This window comes from Rousettus aegyptiacus, unplaced genomic scaffold, assembly GCF_014176215.1.
Source record: "Rousettus aegyptiacus isolate mRouAeg1 unplaced genomic scaffold, mRouAeg1.p scaffold_m13_p_11, whole genome shotgun sequence".
NCBI lineage: Eukaryota > Metazoa > Chordata > Mammalia > Chiroptera > Pteropodidae > Rousettus > Rousettus aegyptiacus.
In genome coordinates this window covers 72,446,318-72,470,046 of record NW_023416286.1, presented here as the reverse complement: position 1 = coordinate 72,470,046, position 23,729 = coordinate 72,446,318, and the positions used below count along the sequence as shown (strand labels likewise).

The window sequence follows — 23,729 nt, the reverse complement described above, 5'->3', positions numbered from 1 at the left end:
GAAGCAGTCTGTTTCAAGTTGAAGAAGCTAGTAGAGAAGGTGCAGTTAAGGACACTGGAGAGAAAGTGACTAAGAGAAGGAGACGGGTGCCAAAGGGAGGAGATAAGGACATTTGAAGATGGTTGATCAAAAGGCTGAGGAAGATCACAAAACCTCTAATACCCTGTGAAACAGGAAGCAAGTCATCTACTGAGAACATGGTGAGAAGAATCTGACAGCAATGATCAAGGACGGAGGTGCACTTAGGAATAGCCACCATGAAATACGTAAAATAAATTAGATCAGGAACATAAGGCCTATCTTAGCTGCTATTTCCAAAGAATAAAAAATACATATATTTACATGATATCTCACGCATATCTGTAAAGACGTTTTCAAGACAGTTTTAAGGTATTAATTTAGTAAAAAGGCAATATACATGAATCATTTGTGAAAAAAAATCATGTTTACATGTCTATGTTTAGAAAAAGCAATATAATAAATCATTTATGAGAAAGGTACCATTTCCCAGCTTTCTTTCCATGGCTCTTAAAATGTTATATTTTCACCTATTATTTTGTTAGAAATACTAACTATACCTACTGTATAGAAAAAGCCTATCTTAGCTGCTATTTCCAAAGAATAAAAAATACATATATTTACATGATATCTCACGCATATCTGTAAAGATGTTTTCAAGACAGTTTTAAGGTATTAATTTAGTAAAAAGGCAATATACATGAATCATTTGTGAAAAAAATCATGTTTACATGTCTATGTTTAGAAAAAGCAATATAATAAATCATTTATGAGAAAGGTACCATTTTTAAAATGTTATATTTTCACCTATTATTTTGTTAGAAATACTAACTATACCTACTGTATAGAAAAAATATAAAATAACATTATAGTCTTGAATAGAACAGAGTACCTTAAGAACCGTTTGCTCTACTACAATACATGTTTCTATAATATCAATTAACTTACATGCACCTGGTGAAAACGAGAATGCTATTACGACAATGTAGAAGTTTTGTTGGTTCATATGTAATTTTTTCCTAGGCAAAGGGAGTCAGAATAGCAAGAGTATAACCTTAGGTAGAAAAGGCAAAAGCTCTTAGCTCAGCTGCTGCACAGCCAGGAGCCCTTCTAGTTCTATTTCAAGAAAAATAAAAATGTATAGCTGTACCTAGAGCTCCCTCCCTGGACGGGAGCATCCCCAGCTTTCTTTCCATGGCTCTTGGCTTGTGGTAGCTTGCACTTCCTACTTCCTCTCAGGTCCACGTTAATGGAAGCCTGCAGACTCAGTGCTCCACTTCCATCAGCAATGGCTCAATGCTTTCGAGCCACCAATTCCACTCTACTACTTTTAAGCATTTTTAATAGGCCCCCATTACAGACTCCAACCCACTGATCTCCCTGCCTGGGCTTTCCAAGAACTCCCCATTGAGTTACTAATTATTGACTTTGTTAGTACTCCAGTAATAAAATGCACAGAGTTTTCCTGGTCTGCTCCAAATCCGTTTTTACTCATAAGCCATGGTATTTTTAGTGTACAATTTTATAAAAAGCAAGCTATTTTAGCAATACAACTATATGTCTTACATAAAACTCCCATAGGTTATCTAACCTACCTTTGGAAGCTTGATAGGGGGCTCTTTGGATTCTTCCTCTTCATCACTATCTGATTCTCCACTCTGCACAGAGTTCTTAGATGCAGCTGCCACTGAGGTTTCCTTTTTCTGCCACTCCAGAACACAATGGCGTACATTGCAATAAATATTGAATGCAGAAGGATTGCTATGTAGTTTGATATCTGGTATGATTACTGTATTCTCCAAGTTTTCAGACTGAAATAGAAGATATAATATTTTAATATCATATTTCTTTCCATCATCAATTCTCCTTTTAAATAAAAAATGAAAGATTAGAATTAGACATGCTTGCAGAAGTCACGTAATTGGCAAAGCCAAGACAATCTAAGTCTACTGACTCAACTTGTAGTACCCTTTCTACTATACTTCACAACTTTCTGAGTAACACAGTAACAACCAACTTGACAAGGGCTGGAAAGGGGCAGGCAAAGAACTTAACAGGAATATCCTTTTATCCCACGATAGGAATAGAGAGAGCCAGCATGGCTTAACTGCTGTAATATCAAAGGATATTTATTTGGTGCTTTTCAAACGTACACCAGATGTACTATAGAGTCTTAATGACATACTATAAATGTTGAATTATATGTTGTAATTTATTTTTTAAAAGAAGCAGATATACTAAAAGTAGACAGAAGAATGTAAACAGAAATTAGGACTAAAAAGAAAAACTCTTAATTTTAGTCAATTCTTCTAATTTTATTCTCATTCAAATAATAGTAATGCTAAGAAAACTGCCGATTATATACATAAGCTTTCCTAAAGCTCTTTCTTAGCTATTGGTCTTGACAAATACTAAAAATTACATGCTTGGTAATTGAATTGTTAAAAGTAAATAGTCAATTTGTTTTGTCTCAACATTTTACTCATCAGACGGCAACCACAATTCTGATATCAGCATTTATATCATAAATACATATAGAGTTGGTTTAAAATATCCTACAAATGCAAGTTCCAACAATTACAGTATGTCCAAGAATTAGTCAAAATAAATAAAAATGAAATCTCAAGTACCAAAGACACTTGGTCTCAAATTCTACCTTCCTTCCATAAATAATTAAAGGGAAAAAATGGAATACTTCTTACATAAAAAATGTACTAAAGTTAATTTACATTTAATGTAAATATATCTTCTAGAGACATTAAAAACAAGCAAATATTAGTGATCCATATCTAAAAATATATAAAAAAGATAAAACCTAATGATCAACCCCAAAACAAGGTTGCCACAACATTGGAAAAGCAGTATAATTCTCTATACCAACAAAAATAAGGAAAAAAGACATGATACTGTACTATAAATGGAAAAAGCATTTAACACAAATCAAATACCTATCCATGATTTTTTTTTAAGTATAAGTAAATTAGAAATACAAGAGAATTTCCAAAACTTGATAAAGGATATCTATGAAATACCCACAGCTAATGTAGTAGAAGACAATGCTTATACCCTAAGATTGCAAACAAGGCAAAGATATCTATTCTCAGCCATTGGATTTGACATTGTACTAGAAATGCTAATGCAATAAGCTAAGAAAAAGAAATAAAAAGTATATTTAGAAAGAAGTATCTTCTTGGTATAGCCACTATGGAAAACAATATGGAGGTTCTTCAAAACATTAAGAATAGAATTATCATATGACCCGGCAATCCCTCTTCTAGGTATTTACCCCCAAAATTTGAAAACATTTATTCATAAAGTTATATGCACCCTGATGCTCATTGCAGCATTATTCACAGCGGCCAAGACATGGAAACAACCGAAGTATCCATCAATAGATGACTGGATAAGGAAGATGTGGCACATATATATACAATGGAACATTACTCGACCATAAGAAATGATGAAATACTGCCATTTGCAACAACATGGATGGATCTTGAGATTATCATGCCGAGCAAAATAAATGAGGCAGAAACAGTTGAGAGCCATATGATTTCACTCATGTGGGATATAAAACTGAAAGCAACAAACAAGACAAACAAGACTCATAGACACAGACAACAGTGTAGTGGTCACCAGAGGGAAAGGAGATTGGGGCTGGAGGTAGATAACAGTAAAGGGGGTCAAATATTTGGTGGCAGAAGGAAATTTAACATTGGGTAGTGAACACACAATGCTATATACATATGACGTATTACTGAATTATACACTTGAGACCTATATAATTTTATTAACCAATGTCATCTCAATAAATTCGATAAAAGAAAAAAACCATAAGAACAAAATTTTTTTTTAAAAAAAAAGAAAGAAGTACCTTCTAGATAGCAATGCCTTTATTTGCAGAAGACATGTAAAGAATCATAAGTCTGGAAAAAAACCACTGGAAATGATGTGTGAACTTAGGATACCAGATTGATATATAAAAACATGTAATATATATATACTAGGAGTGAACAATTAAAAATATAATTGTATATCTTTTTAAGTAGACCTGTCACTTAAAAAGATATACAGAGGCAAATAAACACATGAAAAAAAGTTCAATATCATGAGCTATTAGGAAAATGTAAATTAAAATAAAATGAGATATATATAGTACACACCTATTAGACTGGCTAGAATAAAAAAGTGACACCACCAAACGCAGGAGAGGATGTGGAGATGCTGGCTCTCTCATACACCACTGATGAGAATGGAAAATGATAAAGCTATTTTGGAAAAAAGTATGGCAGTTTCTTACAAAATTGAGTATGTGCTTACAATCCAGCAATTGCACTCTTGCACATTTATACAAGTAAAATGAAAATTTATGTTCATATAAAAACCAACATATGACTATTCATAACTTTATTCAAAATAACCAAAAACTGGAGACAATGCAGATATTCTTTAATGGGTGAACGGTTAAACTGTTGTATACGGGTACCATGGAATGATTCCTGAGCAATAAAAATGTACAAACTACTGACACGTGCAATGACTTGGATGAATCATAAGAGAATTATGCTAACTGGAAAAAACTAATCCCAAAAGGATACATACTGCATTTTTTCAGTTTCATGACATTCTTGAAAATGACAAAACTATGGAGATGGGGAACAGATTTGTGGTTGCCAGAGGCTAGTGAGAGTGAGGTTGGGAGATGTTTGTGGCTTTATGAGTAGCACAAATGATCCTTGTGATGAAACTGTTCTACATATTTGACCACAGTAGTGGATCACAAAGACCCACATATGTGATAAAACTGCATAGGACTAAATGCACACACACACACATACAAACACACACATATATGTAAATAAAACTGGTGAGATCTGAATAAGATCAGTAGATTAAATAAATACCGAGTTTCTGATTGTGATGTACTATGTATCATATGACATGACATACTGTGTGTTTACTATGCAATACTCTACCAATGACAGAAAATGAGTAAAGGGTATACAGCAGCTCTCTGTATTATTTCTCACAACTGCATTCACATAATAATGATTACAAAATTAAAAAAAAAAAAAACTTCTAAATAATAGTATTTACAAAAACATCAAATAATTACAGTTAAATTTAATAAAATTATGTGCAAACTATCCACTAAAAATTAAAATGTTGCTGAAATTAAAGAAGTTTTAAATAAAAGGCTAGATAAACCATGTTCATTGATTAGAAGGCTCAATATCATTAAAATGGCAATCCTTCCCCAAATCTATAAATTCGATGCAATCCCAATAAAAATTCCAGAGGGTTTTTATAGTGTAAATTAAGAAACGGGCTTTAAAGTTATATAGAAATATAAAGGATTAAAAGAAATTAATGCAATTATTTTTAAAAGACCAAAGTTGGAAAACATATGACCTTATTTCAAAACTACTGTAATAAAGACAGTAAGGAATTGGTATAAAGATATATAAATCAATGGAAAAAAAGCAAATTCCAGAAATAGGCCCAAACAAATATGGTCAACCAATTTTTTACAAAGATGACAACACAATTCAAAAGAAAAAGGAAGTATTTTTGTCAAATAATTGGATCAACTGCATACCAATGTGGGAAAGAAATGAATGTCAACCCTTATCTCATACCATATATAAAAACTAACTTGAAATGGATCTAAATAGACCTATATATAACAGCTAAGCCTATAAAATCTGTGCAGTCTTGGGGCAAAGATTTCTTAGAACACAAAATGTATTAATAAGAAAAAAATCAATTAACTAGATTTGTAAAACCTAAAAACTTCTGCTCTTCTAAAGCCTTTGTGAAAAAAACAGAACACCAAGCCACAGAACAGAATTACCTGCAATACAGATACCTGACAAAAGACTTGTATCTAGAATATATAAAGAACTCTGATGATTCAATAATAACAAGACAATTATGAAAGGAGGAGGCAAGATCTGAACAGACACTAAACAACAGAAAGATATAAACGGCCAAGGCACATGAAAAGATATTTACATCATTAGTCATTAGAGAAAAGCAAGTTAAAACCATAGTGAGATACTCCTGTATACCTATTAGAATGACTAAAATTTTAAAAGTTAACAATACCATGTGTTTACAAAGATGTAAAGCAAGTGGATTTCTCATACAATAGTGTTACAACAGTAAAATGGAATAATCATTCTGAAAACAGTTTTCACGGTTTCTTTAAAAGTTAAAACATTCATCTACCATCTTACCGGTGAGGAAAGAGTTAACACTGCAGGTATGATTACTTATTCCTTATATTTCTCCAAGGGAACCATGACTGATCCTAGGCCAACCTTTGGGAATGTGGTCTTTAGGGTTTTCTTTATGTTAGTAATTGATGATTTTGTTATATACATCATGAGAAATGGATCATGCATGCTGGTTTGTCCGACTGCTTTGCACAAACATCAAGGTTGATGAAGTGTACCTGAATTTCACTCATCACGGATGGCTGCATAGCAGGATATGTGACTAGACCCCCATACAAGACCAAAGACTCATATGAGTTTTCCTGGGCAGAAACATTCTAAACATATCCCTGAAGTTCACTGCCTGAGAGAGAGCATCTCTTGTGTGCTCAGAAAAGAACTAAAAAGCCTGTACCATAACTCTCTAGACACCTCCAATACAGTTCTTTTTCCTGCTGTCTACTATGTACCTTTTGCTATACTAAATCTTAGTCATTAGTATAAACTGCTCTGAGTCTTATGAGTCTTCTGGCAATTCATCAATGGAAACAACATGTAATCATTTTACTCCTTGGTATTGACCCCCCCCAAAAAAACAAAAACATATATCCACATAAAGTCTAGTACACAAATGTTAACATAATCATTATCTGCAATGGCCCAAAACTGGAAACATGTAAATGTCATCAAGTGAATGGATTAACAAGTCAGGATAGGTCCATACAATAAGATCTAATCAACAAAAAAATGGAATGAACTATTAATATGTATAAGTACGTGGACACAATTCAGAATCATTATGCTGAGAGAAGAAGCCAGATACAAAAGAGTACACACTGTATGATCACATTTATGTGAAATTCTAGAAAATGAAAACCAATCTATAATGACAGAAAGTACGTCTGTGGTTGCCTAGAGCCAGAGCTGTAGGAAGAGATGGAATGCAGCAGAGGATGAGAAAACCCTTGGGGATGATGGAATTTTCTGAACTTTGACTGTATCTTTCAAAACTCACAGAACTGTACACTTTAAATTTCTGTCTCAGGTTCTGCTATTAAAGATCATGACCTAAAACAGACACATTTTGTAGCAAGATGTTGAGGAACTTTCTTATGTAACAGATTTGATTTCTCCTGTAAGAAACTGAAGTCATTTCCTGGAGAGTAGGATATATCAGAAGTTTGAGGAGAGCGGCAAAGGTTTGAAAGAGTCACAGGATTTGAAAGTGAGAGAACTATTTGACCAGAAAAATAAGAAGACAGTCTGGTTATGGAAGGTCCATTTGAGACTGGTGATGATGAGCGTATGAACTCTTGTCTAGCTCCCTTTAGCAGCATATGGTACTCATCGTCAAGGAAAGAAAAAACAGTTGGATTCGTACAGGATTGAGTTTTGTAGGTTGAGTGCAACAAATACATATGCGAGAAACCTGTAAATTTCTTACCTCACGTGGCAAAAGGGACCCTGTAGATATGATTAAATCTTGAAACGAGGAGATTATTTCAGACTATCTGGTGGGGGGGGCAATGTAATCACAAAGGTCCTTATAAATGAGAAAGGGTGGCAGGGCGGTCAGAGAAAGAGAAAGTGTTAGTGATGAGGCATGAGAAGACTCATCCGATCACTGCTGGCTTTGAGGATGGGATGGGGCACAACCCAAGGAATACAGGCAGCCTCTTGAAGCTGGAAAAGACAAAGAAAATGAATTCTCTCCTAGAGCCTCCAGAAGAAATACAGCCTTCCTAACATCTTGATTTCAGCCCAGTGGGAATGTTTTGGACTTCAGACTTCCAGAACTGTAAGATAATTGATGTTGTTTTAAGTCATCAAAGTCTGTGTAATTTGTAAAGCAGCCATAGGGAACTAATACAGTAGATTAAGCACGAGTTTGTCTAAAAAGACTGTGGTATCTAAGTTGGAGAAGGAGGAAATTAAAGGAGATGGCTAATGTCTGAGGGATAAATGATGGTAACAAAGGAGACAAAGTAGTACAGCTAATGGCTTTTTTTTTTTTTTTTTTTTTCTGAAAAGAAATGCTTGTTTAAAATGTATGGTTAAAAGAAAAAGGCCCATTGGCATTTTAAAAATAACTTTTTTAAAAGAAGGTGGATGAAAAATAGTCCAAACACAGTAGTAAAGGGCAAGAAGACTAACAACACCATTTTACTATACTTATCATGAGCAGGAAATGTTTCTTATGCCTCTTTCTATCCCGATGCCTAGTGTAACTTCTACCATAGTCAGCATGCAATTAATGTTTGAGGAATAAGGGAAGGAGTTTTTTGTTTTTGTTTTTGTTTTTTTTTAATACCACTGTTATCACAAGCTACTTCCAAAAAGCAGAAATAAAATCTGAGCCCCAAACAAGAAAGCTGAATTACTAAAGGTACTAGGGTAGAGACAGAACTGAAGAGAACAAAAGAACTTAACTTCTCTTCTCTTCTTGGATATCATATGCCACCACTTTTAAGAAAGTCAACAAATGAAACCTTAGAAAAACTCAAAAAGATTTTCAAGATTCCCATATTCTGACTTCTACATGACACTAAAAAGTAGGAAAGGAGTAGAGGTTAGAAATTTGAATGACTGTATTTGTTAAAGGTTTTTCCATCTGAAGTATATTAAAATGTTCACCGCTTCCCTCTTCTATCCCAAAAGCAGAAGTAGGAAGAGGTGATACAGTGAACATATATTATTTATCTGTCCACCAAGCAGCATTTTCCTCAGGTTAAAGACAGCTCTCCCATTCCACATGGCCTGCTCATCAAGGTGCTCACGTATCATCCGGCACACAGTCACAGGCCAAAGTAAATGATACAGGTCAATCGAAAATCATACCCAAGACCTCCTGCTAGAACCAGTGGAAGGGTTGTCTCTTGCTCCAAGAAAATGAATTTGGAGCTGCCAGCAGCCTTAGTTCTCAGCCACAGGCAAGACATAAAGATATAGATTTGATGACATTATTTAATCCCTGGATCTAGTTGTGTGTCAAGATAAAGTCATCAAATAAATTCCATCCCTTATCCTTTTGTTTATTTATTTTATTTTATTTTTGTTTACTACTTTAAAGTAGCTTTTTCTCAGTTACAATAACAAGAACACTAATTTAAAAGGGCAGGAAACAATTGTCTCTAGAACATAAACATGATATACAACAGGCCAAGTTAAGCTATTGTTTCTTTAGCCAAAAGTGGAACTGTTCAGAAATCGTAGTTATGACTCCTCTCTTCCTCCTGCCTAAGCTCCTTAGCACTATTTAAAAGAGACTCTTTGATAGAAAGTGGAATCTGGTCCGTGGAAATGTTTAAGAAAAAACTAGAAGGATTTTATAGAAAAGATTTCTCCATTAGGTGGAAAATGAGATCCTTGATCTCTAAGGTTCAATATAATTCAAATATTCTATACCGCATTTTCCTTTGCACAGCCAATCAGAGTTGAAAGAAGCTCAGAACACTATAAATGCACCAAGATTTTCCCTAATTCATAACACATGCGCAGGCATGTGATCAACCCAAATCCAAGTCCCAACTCACAAGCCAATTTTGCTCAGTTTCTAGTACAGGTAGTAAGAGTGAAAAAAGAGAAGAGAAATAGATATGTTCCCCCAAAGGACTGATCAAAAATAACAAGAATCAACAATAAACTTCAAGAGACTAAAATGTCAGCATCCAGATATTAACTTCCAGGCTACTGGTCAAGAAATGTCCTAAATATGAAAATAAAGAATGTAACTAAATAATAATGGGCTTCTAAAAAATTACTTTAGTGTACAGAAGTAAAATGGTTTGCTGATTAGATTCATACCTTTTTAATCTTGGCATTTTGATTCAAACTACTATATGAAAAAGTCATTATTCCCTATAAATTCCAACAGTTTTACCTTGCTTCTTGTCTTCACTTTTGATTTGCTCTTCTGTTTTCTTTTCAACTTCTTCTTATTTAAAATTTTCTTATTCCTAAAAATGTAAAAAAGTAGGAAAAAAATTATGAAAGTTCATATTAGGACATACAAAGTTATTAAAAATAGGTACTTCCAGAGTAGACACTGGAATATTTATGCAAACTTTCTACAAAATAATATATTCTACGTATACAAACAAGGTACTACCATATAATGTAGCTACTGAGATAACACAATTCTGGATACCTAAGAAATACACATTAAATAACTTTAAAAATTGAATTCTACAAATACTTTTATAAAGTTAAAAAAAAATTTAAAGGTATCAAATGAAAGTCTTTAAACTTTATTCAACAGTGAAGATGCTAATAAATCCCAACTATGGTCCCTTCCCCGAAAAATCTGCTCTGTATAGTAGTGAGAGCTGAAGTGTACAAGGGGTTAGGAGTCCATTTTTACTGACTTACTATATGAAAACCCCAACTCAAATACTTCTGATATACAGCAGCCAATTTTCCATTACCTCCCAGCCCTATGGCCGAATTCTTATTTAAGCAAAGGGAAGCACCTAAATGACTTTGAGAAAGAGAAAAAAAAATATGTGGCAAATAAAGAGAATTATAGTGGATGAAGGCAGTCAAGGAAAACATTGTATTTTCTTTTAATATTTTTTTATATCTATCATGCTGAAGTATACACTGCTAGGTACTAAAGATACAAGATGAAAAAGACAGTTTTTGCCCTTAAGGAGCTCAGAGATTTGGATGTAAAGCATAGTTTAATGATCTAGCAAGAGCATGTTATTGACATAGCAAAGGCAAAAAAAAAAAAAAAAAAGTGAAGGAAGTAGAGAAGAGGAGGTGGTGGAGGAGGAAGAGACTCTAGATGCTGCAGAGGTCAAGTCCTTAACACTTGGTAACTAATTTAGTGACCCCAAAAAAGTTGTAACTCTAGCTCACTTGGAGATAGAGATGCCAGTAACAAAAAGAGAGACATCAAAGAGAATGAGTTTGTGAAATGAAAAACTGGGTTCAATTTTGAAAATGTTTGACTTCAAGAGACTAAACTGTCAACAAGATAGATGTGAACAAGCATATGAAAATTTTGTCCTTGACACGTCCTTCAGCTTTATTCCATAACCAAATAATCACAAAATATTGTCAGTTATACCTTGAAAACAGTTTTTCAATCTGTCTACATCACCTCTACTGCTGCTACAATAGTATCTAAATTACCATCGCCTTCTGCCTGGACCACTGCAAAAGCTTCTTAATTCATTTCTGCACATCTACATCTGCCCCTCTTCAATCCATTCTTAACTTAAGAACCCAAGTCAACTTTTTAAAACACAAATTTGAGTAGGTAATTCCCCAACTTAAAACTCTATTAATGTCTCGATTCCGTCAATGTGAAGTCCAAAAGCACTCACATGGTTTAAAAGACCCTCTATCAAAATCTGACCTCTGCCAGTCTCTCCTGCCTCATTTTATACCCATCTCCACTTGTTCATCCTCCTCCAACCATAAGTATATCCTTTCAACTGTCTGAATCTGCTAAGCCCTTTAGAGCCTTTCACAAAGGTTCTCCCTCTGCCTGGAATTCTCTCCCACATCTTCTCCTGCTACCACTATTCACCTTTGAGGTTCCAGTATAAGTGTCACTTACTCAGGAATGTCCAGACTGGGTTAGTTTCTCTAAAATACACTGGCATTTCATCGTATATTTGTGTTTCATGTGTAATCTACAACTAATCACATATGGGATTATTTAATGCATCATTTCCTCACCAAGCTGTATGCTCCAAGAGTGTAGAGGCCATGTCTTTCTTGTTCACTGCTCTAGCCTCTTTGCCCAGAAAAAAGCCTGGAACAAAGTCCTCAATATTATCATGAGAAAAAGAGAAAGTAGGAGGAAGGAGAGAAGAGGAGCAGAAAAGAAGCAAGTTTGGCCTTACTCAAAAAGTGAAATAAGCAGATGAAGGACAGATCCACAGATACACCAATATATTAAAGGATATCTAGCCAGAAACGTCTATTAAGGAGTTAGCTATAGGATTATTTTAGCAGATTTTGGTGCAAAGGAAGTAATGGAAACCATGTAGGTGGATGCAATTTCCCCAGGATAGCATACCACAAAAGTAAAGAGAGTGGTGAATAGTTATCAAATGCTACACATGAACAGATACACCTGCTTATACAATCAATTCAACTATGAGTGATGTGAGATCACGAAAAATGTCTATTTCAGCTCTGTACTTTCAGTACTTGAATCAGTGTCTGACACATCTGATGACTATCAGATGAACAAACTAATTAATGAAAAGCATGAGTATTTTTCATATATGGTTTAGGAAACCAACCTCTCTTTATATTAAAATTTACTTAAGTAAAATCAGTGACTTGAGCAATTGGAGAAATTGCTAAAAGGTTAGCCCATTTATACAATTTAGAAAAACATCAAGGTTCACTCAAAAACAAACCAGAGAAATATATAAATCCAAATTAAGATGAATTTCCTAAAGCCTAGTCATCCCAGACTTAAATTTTCACAAGTATACACCAATACTTTTGTCTGCTTTGTTAAATAAACGTCTTTAAAGTTCAAACGACTTTATATGCATTCCTAAAATACTTCTTTCTATGGATTTGGGATCTAATTAGTTATAACAATTTAAATGAATCTGAACCTACCAATTCTTGAAGCATCAGCTTTCTTCAAATCCCTACAGATTTTATTGAATTTTTTGTTGATCTGGCTAGTTTTAGAAGTAGATGGTTATCCAAAAAAAGCCAGTAATAAATTTAGAAGTATATAAAGAAAATTTATAGTCAACATTAGAAAATGAAAATGCTATTTGTTAGTAATATCTCATTATATGGCTGCATTTGAGAACTAAATTAAACTTTTCAAAATATCTGAGGATGAATAGATGAAATAAAAGAAAGATTCTAAAAACAGGTCTTACACATCAACAACTCACATTGGAATTTCTGATGATTTAGTACTTTAAATCCTATATTAAATAGGAGCTTAATGAAGAATGTCTGGAATTGATTCTGTAAGATTTTTAGTTTTTTCATACTCAAGAAAACAAACCCACTACCCATGAGATTTAAAAGAATTATGGGTGGTAATGAAAGGCAAATACTATTAATGTGTTTTAAATATTTATTTTAAAATATTTACTTTAAAATCCTAAAGAAGAAATATTCTTAATAGCTACCACTGTTTAAGGAAAACCAAATATTTCCACAATGAGAATAAATTAATTTTGCAAGTTGTTCCATGATATAGATCATTAGTTTCTCTAGCAGCTTATTACTGAGCCTGTTTTCTAACAAAACAAAAATTAGTCGTAATTTAATTTAAAAACCTCTCTCACTCTGAATCTGTTTCATCATTTGTAAAATAACAAGATTAAGGAGATTATCTCTCAGGTTCTTTTTAACTCTAAAATGCTAAGATGTTATAAGTCCAAATTCAAAGAACTGCAGGAATAAAAGGTTTTCAATCTTTTGTTTAATTTTCTTTAGTAATGAGAAATGAAAAATTCCTGAGTCTATGGTCTGAGGCAGGAATAGGCCTTTTTTTCCCCCTCTAAAGGAACAGACAGTAAATATTTTACACTTTGTAGGCCATATGATCTCTGTTACAACTACTCAACCATTATAGCATAAAAGCAGCCATAGACAAAACACACAAACAAATGACTGGACACAAATTTGAATTTCATATAATTTTCATGTGCCAAAAATTTTTTCATTTTTTTTTTTTAACTTTTAAAAAAATGTAAAAACCATTCTTAGTTCACAGACCATACAAAAATAGAAATTGTGCCAATTTGGTCTGTGGACTCTAGTTTGTTGCCTTAGTCCAGAGCCATATCAGAAAGAAAATATATAACTATTAGTATGCAACACAGATAAAACTATCTAAAACATTACTATGCCTACACAAATAAGCACTCTAAAGTTGTTTGCCTTTTCTTTTTGCAAAGATAAACTTCTGACGTCCACTTCCCTACAGTAAGATAGTAGACAGGAGCAAGCCGTGGCTCTTCCTTCAAAACCTAGACTAACATAAGAAAGTTGTGGAAGCAATTAAGAACTAGATGAATTAAAATCCAGAGATGGATGAGTACTTCCAAAGTGAGCCCAGACCACTGGCATTTTCTTCCATGTGGGTATCTACAGAATTTAGATGCAAGTGAATATTAAGCTTGGCTTAAACAGAGGAATTCTACTAAAGGAAATCAGAAACTACTCCACATAGGTTGGAATGACTGGAAATCTAGAAAAGCCTCAAATATGTGGCCAGTTTCCCCAGTGGTACATCTGCTTAGTCATGGGGCACTAAGGAAGGACAGGGAGGCCAAGCGGACAGAACATGGTCAATTTCCCATAGTTTCTCAGTGTTTAAAAGGCAGACTGGCAGTGGAGGGAGAAGTCTACTTAATCCCTGATCAGAATGAGATAGTCAACATCTTACCCAATCTAACACAGAAAAGAGCAAACCTTTCTGGAATAAAATAACTTAATCTGAAAGAAAATAACTTTCTTTTACACACAATATTAGGTACACAATAAACATATAAGAAACATCCGAATAAGCAAATTAATGTAACAGATAATCAAGAGAAAACCAGACAATTAGGCAAACTTGAGATAACCCAAATATTGAAGTTAGAAGTCAAGGACTTGAAACAGATGCAATGATTGAAAAAAAAAAATGGATGAAATGATGTGATTTTAAACCAAATCTTTTTTTTTAAGCCAAGTAGATTTTCTAAAAAATAAATATCTGAAATTAAGACCTTGTCAGATGATTTTAAGAACAGACGAGACCAGAGGAAAACATAATTCATGGACTTGCTGACAGGCCAAGAGAAAATACCCAAACTCAAGCAGAGAGAAAAGAATGAGATGAACAAAACAGCGAAAATAAGATGTGGGACGCCATCAAATGGTCTCATATTCATGTATTTGTAATCCAAGACAGAGAGAGAGAAAAAGGATGAGACAATAGCAAAGTGTGAAGAGATAATTTAAATAACTGTTCTACAAAAGTGAGGAAACACATCAACTCAGAGAGTCAAGAAGCTCAGAGAACTCTTAACTAGGACAATGCAACAAGAAAACCATACCTAAAACACCAAATGCTAAAAATAGTCAAATTGTTGAAAAACTGAATAAAGACAAAATCTTAAAAACAGCCAGAGGAAAAAAGATACACTCGAAAGAATAAGATTGACTGCTTCCATTTTCGGTATTGAAAAGTGCTGGGGTTGGAGGGAATGTAGCAACCTAGAATTATATACCTATCAAAATTATCCTTTAAAAATGAAGACAAAAATAGAGATATTTTTAGACTCACAAAAGCTGGCATAATTCATTGTCAATATACCAACACTCCAAGAAATACAAAAGGTAGGTCTTCCTTTAATAATTGTTATCTCAAACTTTTAAATAAAAGTACACAGACTAAACTGTAAAAAGCCTAGAGAAGCTATATCTGGAACATATTCACCGGCCTCCCCCCAAAAATTGATGTGGCTATACCAATATATGACAAAGTAATTTTTAAAGTATTATGAGATGAGCAGAGCATTTCATAATGCTAAAAAGGAGTTCAAAGAAAAATAAACTATGTGTCAAAGAGCTACACAAAGTTACAATGGAAATTAGAAAATATTTTTAATTAAATTAAAATGAAATATAACATATCGAAACTTATGGAAGGTGGCCAAAGTAGTGCTTAGGGGAAATTTATAGTTTTTTGTAAATACGTAAGTGCATATAAAGAAAAAGGAAATTTGAAAGTAAATAATATAGATTTACAACTTAGAAAGAAAACAGCAAATTAAATATTAAGAATATAAATGCAAATTAAGAGTAGATACCAATGAAATAGAGAGCAGATATTCAACAGAGAAAATAAAGGAGCCAAAACTGGTTCTCCGAAAAGATTAATAAATGAAATCAACCTCTACCAAGATCGGTCAGGAAAAAAATAAAACTGCAAATTACCCATATGAGAAATAAGAATGAGGATATCACTACAGATCGGCCCATAAATTTCACAACTTAAATAAGATGGACAAATTCCTTGAAAAACATAACTTTCCAACACTAAACTGGAAAAAAATATATAATATCTGAATAGACATATCTGTTAAAGAAGTTGAGCCTTTAATCAAAACCTTCCCACAAAGAAAACTCTAAACTCAGATGTTTTTGCCAGTAAATTCTTCTAAACACAGAGAATTTGCTGGTACATTCTTTCAAACAATACCAATCTTAGACTAACTATTCCCATGAACATAAAAAGAAGAAACATTTCCCAAATCATTTTCTAAAGCTAACATAATTCTGATACCAAAACCTGAAAAGAGTATTTCAAAATAAGAAAATTTCAGGCCAATAGGTCTTATGAACATAGACGCAAAAATACTAGAGAGCCAAAAAGAAGAAACGACTCAAATGTTCATCAATTGATGAATGAACAAACTGTGGTACATTCATATCATGAAATATTATTCAGCCATAAAGATGAATGAAGTAGACATATGCTATAATATGGATGAACTCCAAAATCATTATGCTAAGTAAAACCAAAAAGTCTCCAAAGGTCACAAATTGTGCAATCCAGTTTATATGAAATGTCCAGATAGACAAATACAGATGGAAACAAAAAGCTGGTAAGTGGTTGCTAGGAGCTAGTGGAAAGGAAAAGGGTCACGGTCACAAGTGACTACTAATGGGTGTGGGATTTATTTTCTGTGGTGAAGAAAAATCTTCTGGCTGCACTATTTTGTGAATATACTAAAAACCACTGAGTTGTATACTTTTAAAAGTATATTTTATGGTATGTGAATTATATTTTAATTTTCAAAACTAGGAGAAAAAGCCACTGATCTAAAAATAATTTCAATGTCCAGCAACATATAAAAAAAAGGAAACAGATAAAATATAAAATCCAATTGATGTAATTCAAAACAACACCAGAATAAGGGGGAAAATATGATCATTTCAACAGAAGCAGAAAAAGTATTTCATAAAACTCCATGATTTGTGATTATATGCCTCAGTAAGCTAGAAAAAAAATTACTAAATCTAATAAGGATGATCTACAATAAAACCTACAGCTAACAATTGACTTTATACTCAATGATAAAAATTTATATACTTCCACTAAGTATAGGAAAAAAGCACATCGCCGCTTCTATTTAATACTGTATTCAAAGTCAGTAAGTCAAGTAAAAAAAATAAAAGTCATAATTGTTGAAATGAAAAAGTATTTTTATTTGTAGGTATAATAACAATTTATGGAAAATGCAAAATAACCCACAAATAAGGAATTAATAAGTGAATTATCAATACCACATACAACACCATTGTTTTAATCAACTAATTTATAAAATACTGAATGTAACTGAAGCTTTTCTATAGAAGCTAGACTTATTTCTCCCATGTAATTAATGTAATGATACTCTCATCATTGTGTTCAAGCATCACTGCATAAATTAGGGAGAAACAGTGTCTGATTACTAAGTAGAAACTTTTATTTACTTAACCTAGCTTGATAATTAGTAACAAAAAAAGAGATTTTTAACATTTCAAGGGAAAAATGAAAACAGATTCCCTATATATAGCTTCAGCGTCTTGACCTTATTTGGAAGTCTTCACTTTCGGATAGAGCATGGAGGTAAGAAATATAAATAAAGCTACCTTGGTAGTGGGCAGAGCAGTATAAGAAAAAGAAAAAGAGGGTAGGGAAGAGGATGGGAGCAGAGAGTGAGAGGAGAATCTCTGAAAAGTTATGAATTTAGACCGTGCTTCATGAAAGTTTATCCCCTCAGGTACACACAGCCTGAATAGAGGAGGAAAACTCAAGTAATGAAGCAACTGTAAAACTTTCTGAAGACAATCTACTCATCCCAGGCTCCAAAAAGCCACCACAAGGGTAATGGGAGTTAGCAGTCAAATGACCAGGGACACAAAGAACCAAGATAAGACACCATGGGTGAGAACTAACAGAAACAGACAACGGAAAGACACCCAGATTTCAGACACAACTCTGCTTATCAAATCAAAAGAAATAAAAGACTACCTTTAAAATATCTGTAGGCATGGGTAATATAGCACATGTGAAAAATGAATCAAGCTTCTAGATATGAAAAATATAATAACTGAAACTAAAGACAGAACAGATGTGTTTACAGTACACTAAGCACAGGTAATCAGAGAATTGAAGAGGTCAGGGAAAAATCTAGAATTCAGCAGAGCAAGATAAAAAAAAAGTTTGAAAATATGTCCCTGAGACCTGTTCCATCCCTGAAACCGCCTCCTTCAACTCCTCCCGTCCCAAAAGAGACAGCCCTTACCTTATCCAAGCATACCCTTCCTCTCATGCACTGGACCCCATCTCATTCGCCATCCTCAGGATTTGGCTCAGCCGCTTACATCCTCTCTTTGTTCACTCTTAAATCTTTCTTTTTTCCTATGGCTTCTAACCTGAGAGTCCTGCTGGCCTCCTCCAAATGAGAAAAAAGGTAAATGATTCTCTATTCCTCTTCATCACTAAATCTCAAGGAAAAATGGTCTCGAAATTTTTTGGTCCCTCACTAACCAAAATCCTACAACTGTATGAGACTCCTCAACACCACAATCTTTCTTGTTGGCAACTGAATTCCCTGTCTTCTAAATGAACCCTATTTCAGTGTTCCTTCCACCTTTGATGATGATTCCTTTTCAGTCTTCTTTATTTTCTTTCTTTTCCTCTCCTTTAAACCTGTAGTACATATATTACTCCTTATCAGAGTTATCTGTTCATATTCTGTATTTCTATATTGGTAATATAAGAACCTTGTTTTCAAGAAACTTTAACAGTCCTAAAGAATAACTGCTATTGAGAGTTCATAAACATCATCAGAATGATGGTCTAGAGCCAGCTATGTTCTCTGACAATAAAGTTATATCTTTCATGAAAATATAAAACCTTTCTAGCTACTTCAAATCCCACTCATAAGGCTCACAGCACTTAACTGCTAAAATGGGGACACCCTTTACTTTCCTTAACCAACCTTGAACTGATCGCAGTGAGGGCCTTACTCCATTAATTATCCCCATTCTTTTGTTTTTCGTTCATTATTCCTGCCCTTTCCCTCAGTCTACTAGGTTAAGAATGCAGAATTTACACACACATGGCCTAGGTTCAAATGCAGGCTCTGTCATTTATTAGCTCGGTGATCTTGGGAAAGTTACTTAACCTCTGTGTCTTTTAGTTGTCTCATTTGTAAAACAAGACAAAAATAGTACCTCTCCCATTGGATTATAAGGCGTTTAGAGTTATGATAGGTATTTAGTGAATGCTAAACAAATTTCATTATTACCATGCTAAAGTAAAATGTCTCACTTGGTTTGGAATTCCCTAGAAGCAGACTTGATTCAAGGATTCAAGTACAAACAGTTGCTTTGAGAGGTGATCCAGGAAAAACGATGGCAGAGAGAATCAGAAGAGAGATAGGGAAGAGATGGCAGTCATGAAAGAGTGCATTACTAAGCCAGTTACCCCGAGATGGACAACTACAACATGACCCTACGGGAGAACTCTGGTAGATGGTGCAGAACATGGCTCACTTATCTCAGCTGAAGGATGAGAAAAAATGAGGTATTTATCCACCAACTCCTCACCTATCACTGGTGGAAAACCTTTCTGAAGGTATTAACTCAGGCGTTTCTGACTTGACTTGCATAGAGTAAGTCTCTGGCCAGTAAGAAAGCTCTCAGGCAGGAAGCCATAGATATAATTGGCAGTATGGGGATGAATGCGAAAGGGCTATGACAAGGACACTAAGAACATCTGAGCATCTCTTATCTGAAACAGAAATTCATTGTTTGTCTCCTTCCTCTGTCCCTCTTTCCCTTTAAACGCTAGCTTCTAAATACTCTACTCCTTTCTTCATCTAACATCAATTCACTTTCCCACTGAAATGTGATTTCTCCCTGCCTTCCGGGGGTGGGGGGGAAGGTGGGAGTGAGTGGGTGTTATTTCATTATGATCCCGTAATGCTAATTTCAAGATGATGTCTCAGACTGCTGTTTAGCTGATGTACAGAAAAAGAGGTAGTTTGTAAGTGACAGTATATTCACCAGGAGGCTTTGAATATACTGAACATAATGTATTTGAGACAGAATGGAGAGACTGCCAGTACATTTTTCAAAATACAAGTCTAAAGGTTAAGGGAAAGGTTTTAGCTTTAAACCACAGACCAGGGAATTAAAAACATTCACGTAATAATTGAAATCACGGGACTGACAGAAATAACTAAGAAAGAATATTTAAAGAGAAGGGTACCAGGAATGGACTCTTGAGAAACTAGCTCTTCCTATTACACCTAACAATCTTCCTTCACTTCTAACAGCAAAATGTCTCTCAAATCCATTCTATTTCATCTGTTCCTATTGCCTTTTCCCCAGATTCATTATCACATGTCAGAACTACTGCAAGATGTTTCTTTAATGGTAGGCCTGCTTTGGGAATCTGAGCCTCTTTATCCTCTCCGATGTTACCAGAGATATTTTTATTAATTGCAAGTTTAACAGTCACTACTGTTCTCAACTAAAGCAATACCTGGACCATAATAACCTGATCCTAATATAGCTTTCTAATCTCTTCTATACTTTTATTCTCTTTCACCCAGTTCCCCACACTTTGGTTATTGCCAATCTTTGTGTTTTGCAATTCTTAGGTTTTTACCCTTAAACTCACAATGTAGCTCCAGCAAATATCACTGTCTACCTCAGGAGTCGGCAAACTACAGCCTGTAGTCCAAATCTAGCCTGCCACCTATTTTTGTAAATATCGGAACACAGCCATGCTCATCTGTTTACATGTTGTCTATAGCAGCTTTCAAGCTGTAACAATAGATTTGACTAGTTGCAACAGAGACCATAGTGCCTGAAAGGCCTAAAGTATTTACTATCTGGCCCTTTACAGAATAAATTTGCTGACCTTTCATCCATATCAGGCAGACTCATATGTGTAATAACTGGATTCCCAAAAGGAAATAAGGGAGACTGAGTTTGAAATAATATTTGAGGAAATAATGGCTAAAATGTGCCAAATTAAACAAAAATTCGTATCACATAATCTAAGAAGTTCAATGAATACCAAACACAGGATACACACACACACACATGCACACACAACATATTTAGGTAGGGTACAGTCAAATTACTAAAAATCAAAGATAAAGAGAAAAATCTTTAAAGCAGCCAAAGAAGGAATTTTGGTTCCAGGACAATGGCATAAACCCAAATACAGCCTATCTTTCCTGCTGTTTATAACTAAAAACTGTGGACAAAATGTGGACAAAATACAAAAAGAAAAAAAAAGAGAAATCAAGCAAGACAGAAAGACAGAAAGATAAAAAGAATTACTGGAGGACTCTGAAATGCAAACAAAAGCAGGTTGTAGATGGAAGTCAAATTTAGAAAAGTGACCCCAAAGAGAGTGAGTTTTCCCAGTTGCTTTCCTTTTTTTCCCCCTTTCTCAAACAGCTTTGCCCTAAGGCCAGGAAGCAATCACTGCATACAGAGCAACAACTCAGAAATCAAAACTCTAAGAGAAACCCCATTTTTCTGGCCACAGGTATTGGGGAAAAGAGCCCCTGCCGCTGGAGAAAATAGAGGAAATCCTGGAAAGGAGAGAGAGAGAAAAAAAGATTCCCTGATTCTGTCTATTAACCAACAAGTCTTGAGCTTACTCTGGGGCTACACAGGTATGGGAAAGACCCACACCAACACAGCAAAGGCGCTGAGAATTGAACTGAGATTTTCAACTACCACCCACAAAAGGCAAGACCAAAGGTGCCAGCTGAACTTAAATGTGTTGAGAGTCTGCTAAAAGAAACAACAAAGACCAGCATTCTCCAGATAATTATGAATATAATTATAAACGCCCAATATAACATTCACGTTGTCCAAGATACAATTCAAAAGTCTCACAATAAGAAAGAAAAAATGTGATTAATTTCAAAGAAAAAGAAAAAAAAAATAGGTTCCAACCCTGAGATGATCCAGATGGTGTAATTATCCAACAATACCCTTAAAGCAACTACTATAAGAAAGCTCTATAAAGTAAAGACAAACACACTTGAATGAATGAAAAAAAGTTCTCAGAAGACAAAAAGAAATTATTTTTAAAAAGAATCAAATATAAATTTTGAAACTGAACAATACAATATGTGAAATAAATAAAAATCACTTGATCTAAATAAAAGAATGAAGATGAGAGAGAAAAAAGTCTGTGAACTTGAAAATGGGTCAATAAAATTCATCCAATCTGAAGAACAAAGAGAGAAAAGTTTGACAAAAGGTAAAATCAACAGCCAGAGACTTATGAGACAATCTCAAGTTTTACCATAATTGTCACTGAAATCTTGGAAGGGAAAAGGAAAGAAACTAGGAATATTTTAAGACAATGACAGAAAGCATTGCAAATTTGGTAAAAGACAAATTTCCAGATTCAAGAAGATGAGCATTCTCTGAAGAGGATAAACTAGAAGAAAATAATGACTAGACACATCAAATCAAACTGTTGAAAACCAAAAAAACACAAAGAAAATATTGTGAAAGCAGACAGAGAAAAATGACATAAATAGAAGGGAATCAGATTCAAATTACCAAGTTACTCATCAGAGATCATAATGGTGAAAAGACAGTGGAACATCATTAAAATGCTAAAAAGAAACGCAAGTGTCACTCAGAATTCTATGTCCACTTGAAATAGCCTTTAAGAATGAAAGTAAAATAAAGACATTCTCAGATGAAGAAAAACAGTTTATCCTCAGAAAACTGCTTTACAAAAAATGCTAAAGTGAGTACTTTAGGCTGAAAAGAAATGTAGCATCTTCAGGAATGAAGAACAACAGAAATAATAAATATGTAAGTAAACATAAAATACTACTTTTTTCCTTTTTCTTTAAATTATATATGATGTTGACAGCAAAAACTATAATACTACATGCTGAGTTTTTCAAAGTATGCAGCCATAACACATTTGACAACTATAACATAAAGTCTGGAGGAAAGGGGAGGTAGAAGAAGGAAAAAACAATCTGTATGATTGGAGGGTTTCTTTACTTTAAATGAAAAAGTACAACAGTAACTCTAAGTAGGCTGTAAAAAGTTATGTATATAAATTATGTAATCTTTAGAGCATTAGAAACAAAAAGATAAAGCTAAAAAGGCCAACAGACATATTAAAGTGTAATACTAAAATATAATCCAAAAGAGGGCAGAACAAGAAGAGATGAACAAAAAAAAAAAAAAAAAGAGAGAGAGGGAAACAGAAGACAATAGAATGGTAGACCCGAAGTCAACAATATTAATTAATTACATTAAATATTAATGGTCTAAACTCTCCAAACAAAAGGCAAAGATTGACAAAGTGTATTAAAAAATCAACAACAAAAAAAGCAAAATCTTCCACATGCTGCCCAAAGGAGAGAAACTTTAAATTTAAAAATGAGGAAAGATCTAAAATAAACAGATGGGAAAAACTTACCCTGCCAACAGTATAAGCATAAG

General features: G+C 34.0%; 1 protein-coding gene across 11 annotated transcripts in view; it reads right to left on the bottom strand.

Annotated features, from left to right (window-relative positions):
• Positions 1-23,729, bottom strand: part of MYCBP2 (MYC binding protein 2) — a 232,740-nt gene that overhangs the window by 198,371 nt on the left and 10,640 nt on the right. For all 11 annotated transcript variants that reach the window (XM_016149329.2, XM_016149321.2, XM_016149322.2 and 8 more), the window contains exons 2-3: positions 10,117-10,192; positions 1,614-1,829 (exon numbers count right to left, since the gene is read on the bottom strand). In XM_016149329.2, coding sequence (XP_016004815.1) covers positions 1,614-1,829; positions 10,117-10,192 — 292 coding nt within the window. The remainder of the gene's footprint in view (positions 1-1,613; positions 1,830-10,116; positions 10,193-23,729) is intronic.